The sequence below is a fragment of the Balaenoptera borealis genome (genome assembly GCF_965194805.1).
Source record: "Balaenoptera borealis genome assembly, chromosome: 9".
In the NCBI taxonomy this organism is placed as follows: Eukaryota; Metazoa; Chordata; class Mammalia; order Artiodactyla; family Balaenopteridae; genus Balaenoptera; species Balaenoptera borealis.
The window spans coordinates 116,845,218-116,865,676 of NC_138873.1; the positions used below are offsets into that span (position 1 = coordinate 116,845,218).

Genomic DNA, 20,459 nt, shown 5'->3' on the forward strand with positions numbered 1-20,459 from the left:
TTGTAGCCGTTTTTTAGATTCCACATATAAGCGATATCATATGATATTTGTTTTTCTCTGTTTGACTTACTTCACTCAGTATGACAATCTCTAGGTCCCAAAGACTTCTTGGAAATGGGTACTTGAGCTGAATTTGAAAAGTGATCTTTGCAAATAAGATCATCTATACCATTTTTCTAGATTCCACATATATATGTTAATATACGATATTTGTTTTTCTCTTTCTGACTTACTTCAACCTGTATGACACTCTCTAGGTCCATCCACATCTCTACAACTGACCCAATTTTGTTCCTTTTTATGGCTGAGTAATATTGCATTATATATCTGTACTGTATCTTCTTTGTCCATTCCTCTGTTGATGGACACTTAGGTTGCTTCCATGTCCTGGCTATTGTAAATAGAGCTGCAATGAACATTGGGGTGCATGTCTTTTTGAATTACGGTTTTCTCTGGGTATATGTACAGTAGAAACTAACACTACATTGTAAAGCAACTGTACTCCAATAAAAATTCATTAAAAAAAAAAAGAAAAGTGATCTATGTGAAGATAGCAGGGGATAGAAAAATCAGAGCGTTTTTGACGAGAGAGGTTTGTGTGAAGGTGCTGTTATAAAATAGTAAGTTTTGGGACTTCCCTACTGTCCAGTGGCTAGGACTCTGCACTTCCACTGCAGGGGGCATGAGTTCCATCCCTGGGCCGGAAACTAAGATCCCACATCCTGCATGCTGCCCAGAGCAGCCAAAAGGAAAAAAAAAAAAAAAAATAGTAAGTTTTGGAATGGAGGTGGGCCTGTGCGTGTCTGTACTGGGCTGGGAGGGACATGGTGATAAAGTATAAGCTCTGGGGAGCCAGAAAAGCTTCTAACCAGGGGAGGGACCTTATCACAATGGCAGCAGTGTGGGGTCTGGTACGTGAGTAAGAGGGGGGTTCAGTTTTAATCGCCAAGGAGTAAAAATCTCTGCACCCCACTTCCTGTCTTGTTGATTTTTTTTGCCTCGTCAGTGACTAAGCTCCTTGACACCCCAGAGTGAAACAGAATAGAAGTAAAAACTGGAATGGTATTTACAGATGCCTACTCTGTGTCAGGCATTGTACCTCTAATACCGTAGGCTGTGAAAACCAGTGTACAGGATACTTTTCAGTGGTGGTTTTCCCAACGTAAAACGAGGCACATCTTACAGATTTAGCTATTGGTGCCTGAGCCAGTGAAGACAACTCCTTACCTCCTTAAATAGGAGGGAGATGTATGTAACTTAATAAATGTAATCAATATATGCATTACCTTGCACAGTAATAATTACGTATCTGCAGACAACCACAGATAAGAAATAGAGCTATTGAAATATGTGCTTCTTTTAAGAAACTTCCAAGAGCTGCATGGAAGCCTCTGTTGTATTCTTGCTGTCAGTTTTGCTTTCAACATGTCATTTGCTCTCTGGAAACCTGACTTTCTTCTGCCTGGACCTCCACACTATAACGTGTTCCAGCTGTAACATCCTTAGATTACTTATGCCACAGATTTTACTGTGTTTTGAAACTGAACTGGAGTACAATGGCTGAATTTACTATTTTTTGCACTTATTTACAAAGCTGCATTCTGGGGAAATAATTCAGTCAGCAAAGATATTTGTTTTGCACGAAAAGTGGTCATTTCAGTCTTGAAACTAGTTCATGTTATCACCACAGAAAAGGAAACCGTTTTTTTTGTTTGTTTGTTTGTTTTTCAGAATAGTAGGGTTCAGAGCTGTTGCTTCTTGATAGGGGAAGGGCAGTTGCCATAGCAACCTAACAGCCTCTGGAGGGAATGTGGTCATGGCCTTAAGCATCCGGCAACCCACCCAGTTTGGAGAGCCCCTCTGAAAAGAATTTCCTTTCATGGAAATCGAATTACTGAAATAAAAAGAGTTGAATTTCTGTAGCTCAGATGTGTCCGTAGGTTCGTGTTACACACTTAATGTAATGAAAAGCAAAGCGTTTATTAGTTGTGTACATACACAGATGAGACCTAGAAGGACACATTAAACGGTAAACTGCTTGTGACTATGGATGACTTTGTTTTTTGCTTCTTTTGTTTTGCACATGTAAACTTTTAAGAAATAAATGTTATTTTACAAACCTTAAGAAAAAAGCATTTATAATAAACACAGTATATGGGATTTTCTTCAGGAATGAGGTTCAATCTATTGCATGTTCGTTATTCCCTAAATAGGCTATCAAACACCCAAAGCCATCTTTACCCTTTTGTCACGTGAGCTACAGAGCTTGAAAGCCGTTTCAACAAGATGCTGATCGAAAGTTTTTATCAATATTTGGGGCATTCAGTGAGTGTTCTTAGGTGGAGGAAACTCATGGCATGGAGAAATCTGCTCAAGCTGTGCTGAGTGAAACAAGTGACTTAATACTCTCATCTAATCCTCGTATAACAGTAACAGAAACCAGCAATCGGTGGGTCTGCCTCCAGAATTGCTCGCAGGGCAGATTGATGTGTGAACACTATATTTACAGGACCAAAACCCCACTATGTTTGCTCTGCGGCTGTGTTTAATGGTTATCAGTTTGGTACGCGGCATGATTGTTTTGGAGAGAGAATTAGACGCTTCAGATTTCCTTCTGGCAATTCTGGAGTCACTGAAATACCTACTGCCGAAGTGAATCATATGAACTTAATTAGATTTGCTACATCATTAGCATTTGAGGAAACCTAAGGAAAATCCTTGTGGGTTGGTGATTGGTTAGGTCAAATAGAAGCACACTTATTGAGCGGGCTGGAAATTGAAAAAGATGAAATTCTAATGCCTCGTAACCCAGATATATTCTCTACATAAATCATTTTTTAATCCAGCTGTCAAAGTGATACTTTCCCAGGGATGACCGAAATGCTTGTCTCAGACCACTGGGACCTCTCTGCTTCCAGGCACAGGGATGGACTCCTCTGTACACGGCCAAGTGCACTTGATGGCATGTGTGTGTGGACAGAGAGCTTTACACCTATAGTGAGAGCTCACGGCTATTTAACAGACACCCCAGGGCCAGCTGGGCAGGCTGTGCCAGTAACCACTAATTAAAGTTGGCAGACCTCATACCACACTTAAATTTACATTTTAACTTTAAGGTGAACTTCATTGCAATGTATTGTCTGTTGTTTTCATTGCAGGAAAAGAACTTAATTTTCTTCCCCAAAGACATTGCTTTAAATGCTCCAGAAATTTTCTTTTGTACTCTGGATTCTGCAAAGTGACTTAATCATGGAGAAGAGCCATAAAATATTTACTGTGAGGAGAGGATTGCATTTCGTATTCCGATTTAAGTTAAGGCTAGGATACAACCTGTAACCTGTGTTTATTGAAACGATTTTTCTAATCTATCAAAAAGCTGTCACATTCTTTATCAAATGACTTAGCCACCTAAGTTCATCTAGATGCTATCAGCGATAGGGAAATAAATGAAAGCAAGCAAATTTAAATTCCTGGTGAAGCACTTGAATGATTTTTTTTTTTTAACTTTTAGAAGAAGAAACTTTAAACATACAGCCTACCATAGATTGAACATACAGTTTTTCCTGAAAATTCAGGATCAGCTTCAGAACCCCAAAGTGGCAGGTCGTGCTCTGCCCACAAGCAAGTTGCTGGTAATTAACTAGAAACAAGTTCCAGTCTTGTCCCCTACACCTTCCCCTCAGTGTCTCCCCAGTGAGTACATAAAAGATGCAAAACATATCTGTCCGAGCTTAACCTCCTGTAACTCTAATTAAACAGACCCATCTATTCCTCCCCGCCCCCTCCAAGGCACTAAACTGCTAAGCTTTTTATTAAAATTGAAAAAAAAAAAAATCTTGATAGGAATTGACATAAATGAGCAGACAATTTCACCAGTTTCTCTTTCCCAGGTATAATGGTAGCCCTGGATACAAATTTTACCTTGTATCCAAGCAAGACTCTTTTGCCCACTTTTAAAGTCTTGCAGCGCACTCAAGGGTAACTAGGCCAGCTGGTTCAAATACCGCCAGGGCTGCATGTACCTGTGTGACCTCGGTCACCTCATTTAACCTTCATCAGCCTCGGTGCCTCACTTGCTGCCACCACCTAGGCTAGTTGAAAGGATTAAGTGAGATGATATACATAATTATACTTGTTTATTATTAAAGAAGAACATCTCTTGATTACTATTTAGTGAATCTCTGGCTTTTCTGTTCTCTGTCTACATGTACATACTCCTTTTCCTGAACCTATAGGCATAAGGACAAACACATTTTTTTTTCCTGTAGCTTCCGCGTTGTTTCTTAGGATATTCATCATGCGTTGCTTAAAGACAAAATTATTTTTCTGTGTCCATGTGTGCTTGTGCACATCATTATCTGTGATATATGACAAATAGCGAATCTCATGTGATCTCTTTGGGGGATCAGTGCTATGTGTCTTAGCCTGGTGCCTAATTGAGGGACCTGATTAAATTTTTATATAGTGCAGCTCCAAGTAAGGAGATAAAAAATAGTAAGTAAATGCTCTGGTCCATTCAAATAAAATATGTGAACATCACCTATTTATAGGAACTATATAAATGTAGTTCATCAAAATGTACTAATGAACAGTATCTCTGGGCATTTCTAGTATTAAATTTTTGCACTTAACTGTAAAAGTAACCAGAACCAGGTCTCAGTTACTAACTACTTCTTCATTAGCGTATCTATGGTTTAATCAGGCTTATTAGAAATTTGTCCACACTGAGCATACAATACAGACTTTGTGAGAATATGTGCAGAATTGGGTTCCTCTCATCGGCCTACAATTTATACAAAGTTGGAAGTAGAAAAGGGGATGTGCATTATCCCCCTAATTCTCAAATATCTCTGGATTCTTGACATTTCAACATGAAAATGTGTGTATGCAAACGTATAGACGTTCAACCTGAAAAGCTTCTTTGCAAGAAATATTAACCAACTGTAAAGGTAGAAACATACATATGTAAATACAGTAAAGAAGAAAATATATTTTGGATTCTGTATTACATTTTTATTGGATGCAGACCATAATTACAATGGCTAGATTTGTTTTAAGGAATAGGTTAAACTCATCATATTAGCAAAAGTTATCTGCAAATAAATAATGAGAGCTCTTATAGACCTTTTCTTTACTCACGTCAGAGATTCCTGCCAGAAGCTTGTTTGCTTTGTTAATTTGTTCAATTATTAAACTTTGAGAATGCTACTACTACTGGCATCTACTTAACAAGTTTGGGAATAAACCTCCCTAATAATTGATGGTAGCCTAAAACATTTATTTCTGTGCTTTTCTTATTAAAATTGCAGTGATCTGGTGAACAGAATTAAACTGCTGAAAAATAACTTGGTCTGATTTATTCATTCAGCAAAACCAAGCTTAAAGGCTGTGTTGCTATGACACCCAAGATTAACTTAAAAGAAAAAAAAGTATGCTTAATTTCAGTAAAAACATTGACACATCTCTTTTGGCATTATGTAGGTAAAATAAAGTTGATTTTTCCCTTTTCCTTGATATTTTTTACATTTAGAAAGTTGTTTTAGCATTCTTTTAAACATAAACTAGAAATTTAACACATTTAAAGAGTAAGAGAAACCAGTAAAGAAAAACCCATTATACTGTAACAAAAGAGTATCATTTGTAAAATAGCAAATATTTTAGCCCCCTTTTTTGTTTCTTTTTATCCAGCTTCTTAAACTTTTTAGAAAGATGGTGCCAGATGGGGGAAATCACTCTATTCCAGTAGTTTCGTTTTATAATTAGTCTTGAAACTTAAAAAATAGGTTGCAAAATCGGGACAGTGACAAATCCTACTAGAAGTTTTCTGAGTGCAGGTTCAATCCCCCAGACTCTAAAAGAATATATTTTCTATGCCATGAAACAAAGGAATCATCAGGTCCCTTTAGCCAGGATTGATTTCTGCCTTCTGAGCACCATTTGGTGTTGAGAGAATACTATACAAAGAATTTTGTTGCAGAACAAGCAGAAAAATCGAATGCTTTGTAGGATCATCAAAAGTTGTTTTACAGGAGCATTTTAAATTTCCTAGTGCCAAGCAAAGCAAAAATCCTACCTTACAGAGAGCGATTTGTTCATGAGACGACCCACTGCTGCTAGTCGCTTATGTTTATCATTATGCATTCACATTCTAGGGAAATTCCACTTTCAAACTTTGCTGCCGTGTGGATGCTTTCTTCTATAGAAAGAATTTTGAGCTATAAAATTTGACCAGCTTCGGCATCTGTGGAAATTTGAGAGCATTGCCTTTTTTTTTTTTTCCTCTCTATTGAATGTAAAGTGTTTTAACAAAAGCATTGTAGCCACAGTACATATTAAATGTCCAAATTTGCACATAGTGTATCTCAAAAGAATTTAGACCTTTAACTTTTTAAACCTCAGAATATCTTTGGAGACTGATAGCAGCAAATCAACAGGGTGTGTTATAGGAAGATCTAATGAAGAAATGATTTTTTTTTTAGCTTTCAGTTGAAAATGGTGAGGCTGCTTCAGGTCATAGCCCAAGACTGTATCTAGGGGAAAGTTTGAAAACAGAACCAAACCAAAGTGGTTTGGATGGGGTGCTAGTTTTAACTTTGTGAGTGCTAATTTAGTGTTTATGAAAAATTAAAATGAGTTAATGTTCGTAAAATATTTAGTACAGTCCCTGGGCCAAAATGAACACTATGTACTTTTTTAAAAAGTGACTTCTGATAAGATTATAAATTATAGAAAGAAGTTGTCACTTGCTTTCACTTATTTCTGATTTTAAAATAGTGAAATTTATTTATAAAATAAATTATTGACTTCAATGTTAAATTTTGATTTTAAAATTTGTTCTACCTCAGTTTCTACAGTAATGTAGAATTAATGCATAGAGATTCATAGATAATTTTATATTAAGATTTTGTATATTCTGACACAGCTGTTGAATTTGAACCATGAATCATTTCTATGTATATTTTAATATCATTCTCCAACTTTGTGTTAGGTAGCTAGACTGTATCCAGGGAAACCCATTTAGATCAGAAATAATATTTCTGTCTAACTTCAGAAAAGAGGCTTCCATTTTAAAAATGGAGTTTGAATTTAAATGACTATCCTAACTGAGAATTCAGTTCCATTCTTTAACTAGATGAAAGAAATCTTGGAAAACAAAAATTGTACCAAATTGCCAGTAATTTGCATTAAAGAGGAAGAATTGAGCTTTGTTTTTTTAGGTCAGCAGACATTGAAGATATTCTAGTGAAGTTAAGGAATAGAGATCTTAGCTTTTAATTTAGTCAAGATTATGATTATAAATGAAAGCTTTGCTGAAATAATTGGGATTGACTATAATGTTTTAGGTGCTATACAAATCTGGATGAAATTATATTATTCATATACTGTCTTATTTAGTTATATTGGTTCAACTGTGTCTTAAAAGTGAGAGACCTCATATCAACAAGTGTTTGCATCTCATGTGCATGGTGTTAGAAAAATAAAATAAACATAGCTGTAATGAGGGGGGAAGCATCCTGTTAGTTTGGAGGTAGATTAGGGACTCTACTGTCAAGAATAAATTTCATAGGTCTGTGCTATATACAAAATTGGTACAGACGTAAAATGTATATTTTAAGCTCTGTTTTAAAAACACGATACATTCTATTTAAACCATTAGCTTAAATGAAACATTTTATTTTACATTAGTAAAGTTGTATTTATTTAATTCAGCAATGAAATTAATTTGGAGTTGCTGGCACAGTGCCTTCACAGGTTTCTGTGACTCATCTGTCATTCAAGACACCAGCATCATTTTTTCCTCATCTGCTGAAACATGTTTTGGCCGTGGGCAAGTGTTCATGGTAGATTTAAAACAAATATTCTCTGATAATATTTGGAAACTGGGTGATGTCTAACCTTACGTAAATAACCAGGACTAATCAACTTAAAATCAAAATGTAAGTCTCTAAGTTCATGGAACTTTAAAGCTATCAAACATGCATCATTTTGGTATATTAATTTAGTTTTTCTCATAATATTTTGGTTTAACTCTTGCTCTGTTCATTTTGATCCCTAGACAAAGAATTGCATTTAGAAGCAAAACCTGTTGTTTCTTGTTAAATAATAACTAACAAGGACTAAATGGTATTGGAATTTAGGTTTAAAACTTCACAAATCACTTAAAGCTATTTCTTAATGTTTTTCCTAGAGAAGAAACAATAACTCTATGATCTATGTGTCTTGTTCAGTGCTTGTAACGTTCATAGTTTAATTTACCCTCACTCCCAACGCCCTCTTAGAAACAAAATGTATTCTCCTAGTTTAAATGCATTATGGTGGCGTCGTAATTATTATGTGATATAACCCGGACCTTTTTGTTTGCAAAGTAATTTAAAAAATCAGTTTTCTGAGCTATTACTTTGAAATTAAGTTGTGGACTGATGGTTCTCATTATTCCAAGAAGGAACATAAAATCTGGATTTATCAGATAATCCTATAGGCAATGTCTTTTGACTTTGATGTGTTTCTCATTGCAGTGACCTGCATTTCTGACTTTCCATTAAATGTTTAGGAAAATTAGTTGAATAGTTTTTCAGGAAAGTGAAAGGGATTCTTCATCCCGTATCAACTATAAGAAAGTAGGAACATATATGAAAGACCTAAATTTTCTTATCTCACTTTAAACTTCACAATTTTCCAACTCGAGACGCTATGTGGTCTTATGCAATGGGCTGTATCCAACTTTCTGTCATTAGAAGGACTGAAAAATAATTATTCCAAAATTGTTCTTAGAAAGAAATCTGAGTCTGAAATTGCCTTGAATTAAAAAACAAAAAACAAGCGACTGCTTTAAAAATAAATCAAATGATATTTTATGGGCTTTATTCTTGACTTTTTTGAAGTGTGTGTGCCTCGATTATATGCAGTTATCTGTTGGGCTCTTTTACTTGGAACCTTCCTGTAACTGACTACTGACCAGGCTACTTTTCTATAGTAGCAATGCTTGGAAATTAAGTTCTTTCCCGGGGAATGGGGGGGGGGGGGCGGTGGATTTTTTAACCATTTCTGGAGCTTCTGACTTCCTGATCTGGCCACACTTATTAACCTGTCGTTCTAGGCCCAGGAACTGGCAGTAAGTGTGTAGGCCCCCTGCTCCTCAGCAGGGGGCAGCACCAGATCCTGCCTTTCACTGGATGCAGCTGCCTCCTTCAGGAACTTCAGTGGTCCCCACCCTCCTTCCTCATACAGCACTTAAACTTGTCTTGGTATTTTCTTGCATTTTTTAAGGCTCAGTAAGTGTCCAATAAATGGTAGCTGTCAGGCACTGTGTTACAATGGATATTACTTCTCAGTGTTGACTGTTCTGTATACCAGAATCTTGTCTTCAATGATGATTTGGGCTGTCATTTCAGATACCTTGTGTTCATTAGAACTTGAAAAATCTTAAGAGGAAAACAAAGACCTAGCAATTATTAGGTCAAGTAGACTTCAAAAACAAACAAACAAACAAACTCATAGAAAACGAGATCAGATTTGTGGTTACCAGAGACAGGGGTTGTGGGGGAGGGGGAATTGGATGAAGGTGGTCAAAATATACAAACTTCCAGTTATAAAATAAATAGTACTAGGGATTCGCTGTACAACATGATAAATATAATTAACACTGCTATTTGTTATATATGAAAGTTCTCTTCACAAGGAAAATTTTTTTTTCTATTTTGTTAATTTTGTATCTATATGAGATGATAGATATTCACTGAACTTATGGTGATCATCATTTCATGATGGATGTGAGTCAGATCCTTATGCTGTACACCTTAAACTCATACAGTGCTGTATGTCGATTACATCTCAGTAAAACTGGAAGAAAAAAAACCCTTGCAATTATTGAGCACTATGGTATGTCAGGCATGAAAGCAGGTACTTCTCATAGGCTGCTGCCCAAGCTAGAGATGCAAAAAGGCAAGGTAACAACAGAGTCACAAAACAATAGAATATCACAAGGACAGATGGGTTAGAAGTGGATTTATTTAGAGAGAAACACGCTCGACAGACAGAGTGTGGGCCATCTCAGACGGTGAGAAAAGGCACAAGGACAGAATTTATAATACTTCTCTTTTGCCGTTGACTAAACAGAGCCTTGGAGAGGTTAAATCCTAGTAGAACAAAGATTCCTTTCAGAGAGAATTCCAAAATCCATGCTGTATCAATTATATTATACGGCTTTGCCATAAAAACAAGAAAAAGATTTGTTGGGAGTGACAATAGCCCCACTGCGGAATGCTGGAGGCTGATTTCAGTGATGTGACTTCTGTGACGTGGTGACAGGAGAATTTATGGCTGATGTCCTTAAAACTTTCATGGGGAAATGAGGCTAAGTGTTGAGACGTCTTGAGCGATCCCTTGAAAGCCCTAACTTCCATGCATTTACGTACACATGTAATAACCTATAACCTGTATTACATTCACCAAAGCATACGGATAAATGCAATACTTAATTTTTTGTGTGATGAGGACTGTTAAGATCTACTCTCTTAGCAGCTTGCAAATTTACAATACAGTGTTATTAACTTCAGTTGATATTAAGTACACTTAATTTTTAAAGCCTATCAGTAATATTTTGTCTTAATCATGGATCCTATTTTATTAATTTTTATTTATTTTTATTTTCATCTGCTAGAAAATTTACAGGATCTCTGTCGTCTGCAATTTCTCCAAGACACTTAAAAATTTATTTTGTTTTGTTACAGAAAATCGGCAACTAGAGAATTTTTCTTTTGCCGGGGTCTATGATTTTTATGATTTGAAATTGTTATTTCACATTGTTTGCTTCCTTTTCTGGTTATAACATGCATAGCAACCCAGATGGCTAATACATAAACGATTTGAGTTATGCTTCTTTAAATTATTTAGGATAGCCTAGGAGTTTCCTGATACCCAGGACCATCTGTTTATTGCTCTATGTGTTACCTTCATGCTTAAGTGTGTGCTTTCAGCTTTTTCACGTCTTAATGTCTACCTTCCTTATATACATGGGAAAGGCTTCTTAGACCGAATTTAACCCTTTTGAGGCTCTGTTGTAAAACCTTAATCCCAGCTTGCCTTCCATTTTATTTTTATTTTTTCTTGTTATTGCTGTTCTCAGTAGTTGTGCTTCAAAATTTGCAGAATGTATGTAGTCAGGTTTGAGTCTTAACTTGGCTCTGTACATAGCTTGTCAACCTTGGGCAAGTTCCTTCACCTTGGTTTCTTCATCTGTGAAATGGAATATAATACCTACCTCATAGATTTGTTAAAATGTTTAAATGAGATAAAATACAACTCATTTAGCACCACACCTGCTACATCATAAGTACGGGTTACTATTATTATTATTAACATATTTTGGAAAGAAAATTCTCATACTTACAAAAAGACATATTCAGAAGTAAATTGAAATACCCTATATTAGAGTTTCGTGCAAGGGTCTTTTGGAAGGAATATCTGTTTTTCTCAAAGCACCTGATTATTTATACCACAAGCACAGTATATGTAGGTGTTACTACCTGATTGATTTAGAGTTTACTTTCAGTTCTTCTCATTGGATCCAAGGTGAAACTTTGGACCATGAATAGCTGGAAGGAAGTTTCTCCTGGCACCTGGCTGGGTTCTCTTCTGTTGCCCCTGGTTACATGTTCCACTGTGATTTGCTTTGTAACCTCACCGTCCCATCTGTCATTGTTCCGTGTGGATTGAGCCAGTCCACATACAAGCTCCCCAGGAAGAGAGACCAGAAACTGGTACTTCTCATCTTAGCCCCTGTGCTGGAGACTACCTGCAATCCTCATGGCAACCCTGTGGGTTAGGTAACTATTTATTCCGAATTTTATGCAGATTAATATTTCTGAATCAAAAATCGTCACAGTTTAAAAAATGTAAGTGTACTTATGTGACCAATGGAAAAGAAGAATATGATGAATCTGGACTGTTTTGAAAATTCAGGGCATATGGTTGCTGTAGTCATGGTGTCAAAATGTATATAAGGAAGAGAGATACTTTGTGCAGGATTAATCTGGCACATTGATCTATAAATCTGCCAATGAGTTTCAAATATTCCTTTTTCTCTGTGTGTGTGTGTGTGTGTGTGTGTGTGTGTGTATGTACAGCTTCTATATGAAAAAAACTGAGCTTGAACAAGGATGCCAGTTTTAATGGTTGCCCAAAGAAACATGTAGTCACACATAAATCATTCATATGTGAACCAGTTCAGTGGGAAGTAACTCTGTATAGCTGCTTGACCCAAACATCTTATTTCCAGTTGCTTTAAAAGAAGTTTTAACACAAGTCCGTGGAAAGAATAACTTGGCTCTTTAATATACTTTAGATAGCAAAGCGCTAAAATTTCATACTGTTTCCATAGGTTAGGGTATATCCTTATAAAACTGAATCATATATTCTTGAATTATCTTCCATGATTTTTATAATTACTTTTTATATATTTATATATAGTAATTTATAATAATTTAATTCCATATACCTTACAGTAATTGTTTCCAAATTAAGAAAAGGCTATATATAAAATCACAAATTTGTGTTAACACAAAATAGGAACTTTTATCCACATAAGATGATTCTTCTTTTTACTCTTTACTTTTATATCAGTGCCAATTAATTACAAAAGTAATACTGTGTCATAAAAGCTCCAACAATACATATAAGGTACAAGTAGAGTCCTTTGTCACTTCCTTGTCACTCCTAGCCTCCAAGGGTGGCCTCTGTTGACAGTTCAAGTGTGACCTCACAGACCTTTTTCTACGCTCCTGCAAACATGTAGGTATATTCCTGTAGAGTGATTCTCACATTCTTGAGAAATTAGAAGCATTGCTGTTTAAAAATAAATTTTAGTTTGGTGATGTTGGTCATTCTGCTAAAAGGAGTGATTTTCACAAACACTGAAACATCATTTTGTCATAGGCCGGCTTTCCAGGGAACTAGTTTGAAAGAATAATATTTTATAACAGGTGTAAAATCAAAGGTATTTAAGGGAAATATTTCCCCCTGGCTTTTCTGCATTTTGCAGTGCCCGTGGAGAGTTTGTGTATGAAGAATGCAGTATTCAGGGGAGGCGGAAAAACAGCTCGTGTCAACTAAAGTAATAAACTGAGTTAATCCCAAATTGACAATTTAAATCCCTTTAAAATAACTTGTTTCAATCAAGAAACTGTCTACCCAATCTGTCATCTCTTTTGAGCTTATTAGTAGTGGAATTTCTTAGGTGACTCTTTAAACCTTATGTCTGCAAGGTTCTCAGGTTATTGATGAAGACTTCCTGTTGCTGGGAAAACCAGCACTATTCGGTGTTTGATACTGTAAGTCGCAGTAGTTCTTTTGGGGGCAGGGAGAGTGTGTAAATAGCCAGCTGCTTCCCTTTGGAGGTGACTGTTCTGTTCCCAGGCCCTTTCTGCCCTGATACACTTGTCACTGGGAGAAATATATACAAAAGATAGGGACCGAGCATCAGCATTCCTTTAAAAATTTCTGCTCAAATGAAATGTAAAAATACAGTTAGTAAAATGTGTAAGAACATGTGGACCTTTCCAAAGCATTTGTGACACAAAGCAATGGAGAAAGTGGATGTGTAAACTCAAAGATGTGATTTCAGGTAATAGCTGTGAATGGTAATATCATTTTCCTAAGAATAGTTTAATCACATATCTCTTTTTAGATTTCTTTTAACTCTCTAAACATTTTATTTTCAAATTTGAATTTGTCACTTGAATAACATTTTTTTTTTTTCCTGAAGATAACTTTCTACAGGGTCTCCTGTGGTCAGGATCTTACTTTTTTTTAAATTAATTAATTAATTTTTTACTGAAGTACAGTTGATTTACTATGTAGTGTTAGTTTCAGGTTACAGCAAAGTGATTCAGTTACACATATGTATATATTCTTAGGGATCTTACATATTTTTGAACCAGATTTCTAACCTCCTGGAGTTCATAGTCTCTCAGGGAAGATAGATAATTGGGCAAAAACAGTGGCTTGTGCTGAGTTCAGTGCTGTGGGAGTTCAGAGCAGAAGCCTCTCCCTCATCAGTGGTGCAGAGTTGGGGAGGTGCTGTCAAGGAAGGATTCCTGGTGGAGGTGACTCCCAAGGTGATAGCTGAGAGATGTTTGCACATCAGTTGGGCAAAGAGCGGTAGTGGGCTTGGGGTGTAAGTAGCCAGGGGACTGTCAGTGTCTGCAAAACCTGGCTGTGAGAGAGACCTGAACATAGGCAAGTAACTGGTAGTTCAGTCTGGTTGCATAGAGTAATTATAAATATTTATTGTGAAAGTAATACATGTTTGTCCTATATAAAATTTGAAAAATTCAAGAAACAAGAGAAAACATATACTGTCACTAATTTCAAGCTGCAGAATTTACTGTGAACATTTGTCATGATTTTGTCATACCTTACATTTATATTTGTAGAACAGCCTGTTTGGTATAATTCCACTTTGTCTTAAGCAACAGATATGTATATAGGCATAAAATGCATATGCATATATGAAAACATATCTTAAGTAAAACTCGGATCAGGCCAAACATGCTATTTGTTACCTGCTTTTTTCACATTATAATATTATTATAATGTGAAAAAATTATAATGCCTTTGGATGCCATTGTATTTGAAAGTGAAATGTTTCATTTCTGTGAATAAAATATTTTTGAAGTTAACCATCTGGATTCTTCTCTGCAGGAAGAATGTTTCCTGAACCTGGAGGCTCCTATATCAAGGGTATGTGGATACGACACGCCATTCCCTCACATTTTTGAGCCGTTCTACATCCCAGACAAATGGAAGTGCTATGACGCCCTTCGGAAAATGATCAACTATTGACCACAGGTAAGTCTGCCCTGCATTTTGAGAAAGGTAGTGAGTGTTCCTCACATTAACGTCCTGTTGATCAAGGAACAACCGTCATCAGTGCGTTGTCTTTTCATAAATGGCAACTTCCAGAACAAAGTGTGGATTTCAGAAAAAAAAATGTGAATTTATAGTAGTATGTTTAAATTTAATAGAAATATATCAAGCATATGCATTATCTGATTTCTATAAAACTGATACATGCACATGTTAACATTGAATAATCACTAGATGAAGATGCCGTCTGCCATGATTGCAAATATACCTTACCCCGTTGTTCCAACTTTATCCTCACTTGTGTATATTTTTATTGGCAATTTAAACCGTTCATGAATCGGGTTAATTTCTGTTATTTAAAGATGGCCCTTCAGGCACCGTTAAATTGGACTCCAGTGATTTAAACTATATGATGATCCGTAGCATTCTAAAATTTGCCTTCATGTTATCTTGAAAGATACGTTTGTTGAACAGGAAACCTATTTATTATGTATAAGGGAAATTGTTACTTAAAAAAAAAAAAAAAAATCCAGCACCACTACCATTCCCAGAACCTTTCTTGGCAAGTGAATATTTTAAAATTATGGCTAATAAGTGACATTTATTCATTGTGATTTTCTAGGTCATGCTTTTCTGTCCCTCTAGCAGTGTTATTCTAGCAAAAATGAATACCATTTAAAGACTGTTAAGTTAGTTTTCAGGGCTTTAATATAGAAGATGCTATCACCAATACACTGATTTGTTTTACCTTTGGCATTTTTTGAAATGGTTCAAAATGTGTAGATAGGGATTAAGTGCTTTACATTTTAATATCTAGGTTGTCCAAATAATAATAATACATTTTGAAGAACCATGATCTTTGAAAGGAAAGGGAAGAATAGGCTTTATATAATAACATAGCCCATACTTTTTAAAGATTAGGAAATACTATGATTCGTGAATTCTGTGTATGGGTAGTAAAGCCAGCTCACCTCAAACCAAAGAGAGAGAGAGATACCTTTACATTTGGTCATGTAGAGAAAATAATGCCCTCCATCCACCACTATGATCCCCACCTTTTTGTAGTTCTATTCTATCCTCTATTCTGAGGATATTGTCATAGGCATTAGTAGGGCCATTAGCCTACATGCCCCAGTATTCTTTCAGACATGCAGAGGTAGACACTGTATTTCTGATGTCCTCTTAATGTCTGTGAGAGAAGCTGGCTTCTACAGTCTCACTTAAGCCTGGTTAGAGGACTTCCTCACTTTTGTGTCCATCTTGTTCCTTGCATGGACCATCCATAATGGAAAGTCAAGGTAATACTGTGTGGCCATGTCCTTGTTGCTATTTTTAAAGTAATCTTTAGGTGCTGGTTTTAAATTTGGATATGTATTTCTTTTTAAACCTAAAAAAAAAAAAATATTTAGACCTCTCATGAAAATACGATAAAAGAAGAGTAGCTCTTCTACGCTAAAAGTTACATATGGCATTAAAGAAAGTAGTCATGCAGTTGAGAAAGTCTGTATTTAATTCACGGTGGCCAGGGTGTCTATAATCGTTATTGACTTCTTTTACAGAAAAACCGGAAGATTAGGACTAGATACGGAAATATTTTTCTGAATTTTTTTATATTTCCTCTTCTTGAAAATAGAGTTTTTATGAAATGAACCGACTTGGATATTGGCTGAAAAATGATGAATTAATTATTGTATTCACACATATGAATTGATCATTTCCATTAAGAGTCATTTCAGATTAACTTTTAAAAATATTCTGCATGGTAGGCTTATAAATTCCATTTAATTGTGTCTGTAAATATTGGATGTGGGATACTATTCAATAAAGCAAAAATCAGACTGTCTTCAGCTTGTGTCTCTTTTTTGTTTTTGTAGCTACAGTGATCATAGCTTGTTAATTACATCTGCATGGAAGTGAAATGTTTAGAAATGCTGATTTTTCAACTTTATTGTATTTGGTTTCATTCTTTATGGCTAAGACAGTTGTATGTTGATGAAACTTCTGGAATGTTTTTCCTTGTTCTTCCCTCTTGTCCCAAGAAGGTGGTCTACTGAGGGGCAAGTTCACTTTTTCTCCAGAGTGTGGTGAGGCAGGAAGGATCATCTTTGCTTCTTCTCTTTCTTTTTCTGGGAGGTGGACAGCCTGAGCCTGTCTTCTGTTATAAAATCATCAAGCTTTTGCTGCAGTTTTTTGGTTTTTTTGGCCACGATGTTGCAAAACAAATATTTTTTTCCACGTCCTTTATATTAATATGTAGCTAAAAAGAAAAACAGCATGAACAGCGACATAAGGAGGAAACCTCCTTGCTGGGGACTTTGTCAGGGCCTCTTGTATCTGACTAGGCCTTTCCCGCCCTTCACCATAGTGTAGACAACGGCCTCAGGGACCCCTTTGCAGAAGCCCTCACCCTCCAGCCCTACCCTCAGAGGGGGTGCTCTCATCCCTACCTTCCCTCCCATACACCCAAGAAGAGCTCTTCTCACCAGTTCCAGCTGAACGATCCCCACCCCACCCCTGACAAAAATCAGAGAAATAGGGTCATGTAGTGTTTTCCTTTCTCTATAAACACTGGAAAAAATGGACATTTTTTTATGATTACAAATGTATATATTACTTTAAAACTACAGTTTAAAAAGTTGTGTCCTGTTTATTTTTATCAGATGTTTGGAGGAGGATATGGAAAGTGACATTTGTAGATTGCCAGAGACTTGGAGTAAAGTAAAGAAGGCACTTTGTAACAGATTCTGGAGAGCAGTGGCTAAAATAAACAAAGCTTTTGTTAGGGGTAAAAATAAAGCCCTGTCCTTGGTTTATAAATAGAAACACCTGAACAGTATAGGATGGGAAAAGATGTACTTGTCAGCAATAAGTTTGGAAAAGATTTAGGGAATCCATTTGGCTTACGGTTCAGGACATTCTGAGTGGAAGATGCCAAAACTCAGTATGGACCTTGGCTTTGGCCTTCCCTCTCCACTGAGGATCTAGGTGTCCTTGCAGGGAGCTCTGTGCTCACATGGTCAGTCCAGCAGAGCAGGGAACGTGTGCTGGTCACCCACGTCTGGGCCGATAATGGGTTCTATTTGAACATATTTGTTTTACTTGAACTTATTTTTTTAGTTGATATTATTTACGATTTCAGGTGAAGTTACTTGTTTTATTGCCATTGGTACCTTTTTAATCCTATTTTTAAAATTCATTTGTTGTTGTAAGAATTTTCCCTTAGTTATTTTAATTTTATTTTCTTTAACTCTGCTTCCCTTCTCCAGTTAGCCCTGCCGTGCCCACCAGTAAATGCCCCCTTCCCTTCCAAAGTAAAGAAGTTACACTTCATGCTAAACTCGGTCTATGGCGCAAGAAGTACATACACATCTAAATAATTGTGTTAAACAAAATTTTTTTTTACATGAAACGAATTGTTCCATATTGTGAAAATAAGAAAATGGTGGTGTGCCCCAAGGACAAAGAACAAGATAAACTCAAAGGGCCAATACTGCCTGAACAAAGAGTTACAGGACTTCAATCACTCTGTCACAATGTGACCATTGCAATGTCCCAGAGCCCCCCAAGCAGCCTGCCCCGTCCCTTTCCCATCCCATATAAGGAAAGACATTTGCCATGTTTTTCTCCCGCTCAGCACGCTGAAAGTATACATACTCTGCCCAGTCAGCCGATGACTTGCAGGTTCCCTGGCTATAAAAACAGACAAGCAACCCGTGCTCAGTGTCGACTTCCCCTGGCTACCAGGAGGTCGGCCCGCTGTTCTTGCAGCGACTCTTCTCTTTAATAAACTCTATCTTCCTTACATTCTGCCTCGTGTCTGGAAATTCTTTTCCAACCTGCGCTCGGACCACGACAAAAATAGCAACGAGAAGACACTCAAGAGATGTTAAAGGAATTCCAAATTCCCCACCACCCCCAGCTTCAGGATAAAGTCTGCTCCACGTGACAACATGAATGTATAAGTGAATATAATCTTCTATAGTTCCAATTACCCAAGTCCTTTCGCAAAAAAAATATCACATCCATGTTCCGTACAACTGATAGATATTATCCAAGCTAAGTAAACAGTATACATTAGATAGAGAAGTGAGGCAGGCACAACAGCGAGACAATTACCTCATTTTAGTCCTTGAAAGTTAAGTCACAGAAGCTAGAAACTCTTGCTGGGGTCCTGAGAAGACATCCCACAGAGGGTCCACACTCGCTTTCGTGAAATCTCCTTCCTGTCAGCTTGCCTGGGGTGGACTCGTGTGGCTTCTGGCTGCTTTTGGCCTCCCTGCCCCCACTTCTAGAAACAGCACTGCTGTTTGTTTAGAGAACTCCCTCTCCCAGCGCATGTGGCTCTCTCTGGAGGGGCTGCCAATCCCAGTGCCATCCAGCACCAGCCACAGGGATGGCCCTGGCCCAGGCCCTCCGGGTACCACAGGACAGAAGGTCGGGTTGCTCATGCAGAAGCACAACTTAGTAAGCCTCAGACTTGTCAATGACACTAAATTCTAAAAGACTGGTTCTCAAACTTTTACCAGTTCGAGGTACACCAGGGATAGAACTGATGGGTGTACACCATGTAGGCACACAGCACTGCCTTAGCAGAGATACTCAGCTGAGGGGTGAGGGCATGACCCCAAAGCATCATGTTGGAATTTTCAGAGAGACATGAGGTTTGGAGACTCTGATGTGTTTTCCTAGGCCATGGAACTTGGAAGGAAATAGGGAACATTCATATATGGGCAAAGATTTGGAAACCCTGACACCTGATACCTCCCTGAATATGGTATTTAAAGATATTTGCCAGGAAAATGAGAAATAAAATTAGAACAAGAATGAGGAAATCATAGGTGGAAAGGACTAGAAGTAAAAATGAAAACAAGTTAGATGAAAAGATGTACATCAGTAATTGTCATAAATACACTTTTTGTTGGTGCTGTGCCTTGAGACTTGTGGGATTTTAGTTCCCCGACCAGGGATTGAACCCAGGCCCTCAGCAGTGAGAACACAGATCCTAACCACTGCACCACCAGGGAATTCCCATAAATACTCTTTTTTCTGTGAAACAAATGTTCTACATTTGACAAAAGGAATATATCACAGTGAAAATATAACAGGTAAATTCTTTACATTCTAAATGCGTGGTATTAAAATATAAGCAAAAACTTATAAATGCAAAAGATATGAACAGAACAGTTGTAGAAGGCTTTGTCACCCCACTTTCAATTTGATACATGAAGTAGACAGGAGTAAGTAATAGGTTTAGGTCAATAGAAATATGTTTTAAACTTTGTGTCTTCATAAACAGAGACTCTGTTGCCTTTTAGCCTATACACAGGCGGTTCAAAAAATTGACCATATACTGTACTAAGGCACAAAGAAAAATAACAGTAAATTCCCCAAAGAAAAGAGTATTCAAAGGTACCACATCCCACTTAGAAATAAAAAGACGCCCAGCTAAGTAACTGTGGAAGCAAGGAGGAAACAACTACAACGTAATTAGAAGATAAGATCACTGATACGCTTCAGCCAAAATTTTACTCACAGATAAATTCATAGACTTTCAAATCTTTTAAAAAGAAAAACTGAAAATACAAGGATGCAAG

At 36.9% G+C, this 20,459-nt stretch overlaps 2 protein-coding genes across 10 annotated transcripts in view; one reads left to right on the plus strand and one right to left on the minus strand.

Annotated features, from left to right (window-relative positions):
- Positions 1–14,694, minus strand: part of LOC309634699 (uncharacterized protein) — a 144,273-nt gene extending 129,579 nt beyond the window's left edge. For all 8 annotated transcript variants that reach the window (XR_014248305.1, XR_014248306.1, XR_014248307.1 and 5 more), the window contains exon 1: positions 6,074–14,694. The gene's annotated coding sequence lies outside the window, so the exon portion shown is untranslated. The remainder of the gene's footprint in view (positions 1–6,073) is intronic.
- Positions 1–14,847, plus strand: part of BCKDHB (branched chain keto acid dehydrogenase E1 subunit beta) — a 235,231-nt gene extending 220,384 nt beyond the window's left edge. For both annotated transcript variants that reach the window (XM_082405096.1, XM_082405095.1), the window contains one exon: positions 14,701–14,847. In XM_082405096.1, coding sequence (XP_082261222.1) covers positions 14,701–14,841 — 141 coding nt within the window. In that variant the 3' untranslated portion in view covers positions 14,842–14,847. The remainder of the gene's footprint in view (positions 1–14,700) is intronic.
- The last annotated feature ends 5,612 nt before the right edge of the window (positions 14,848–20,459 follow it).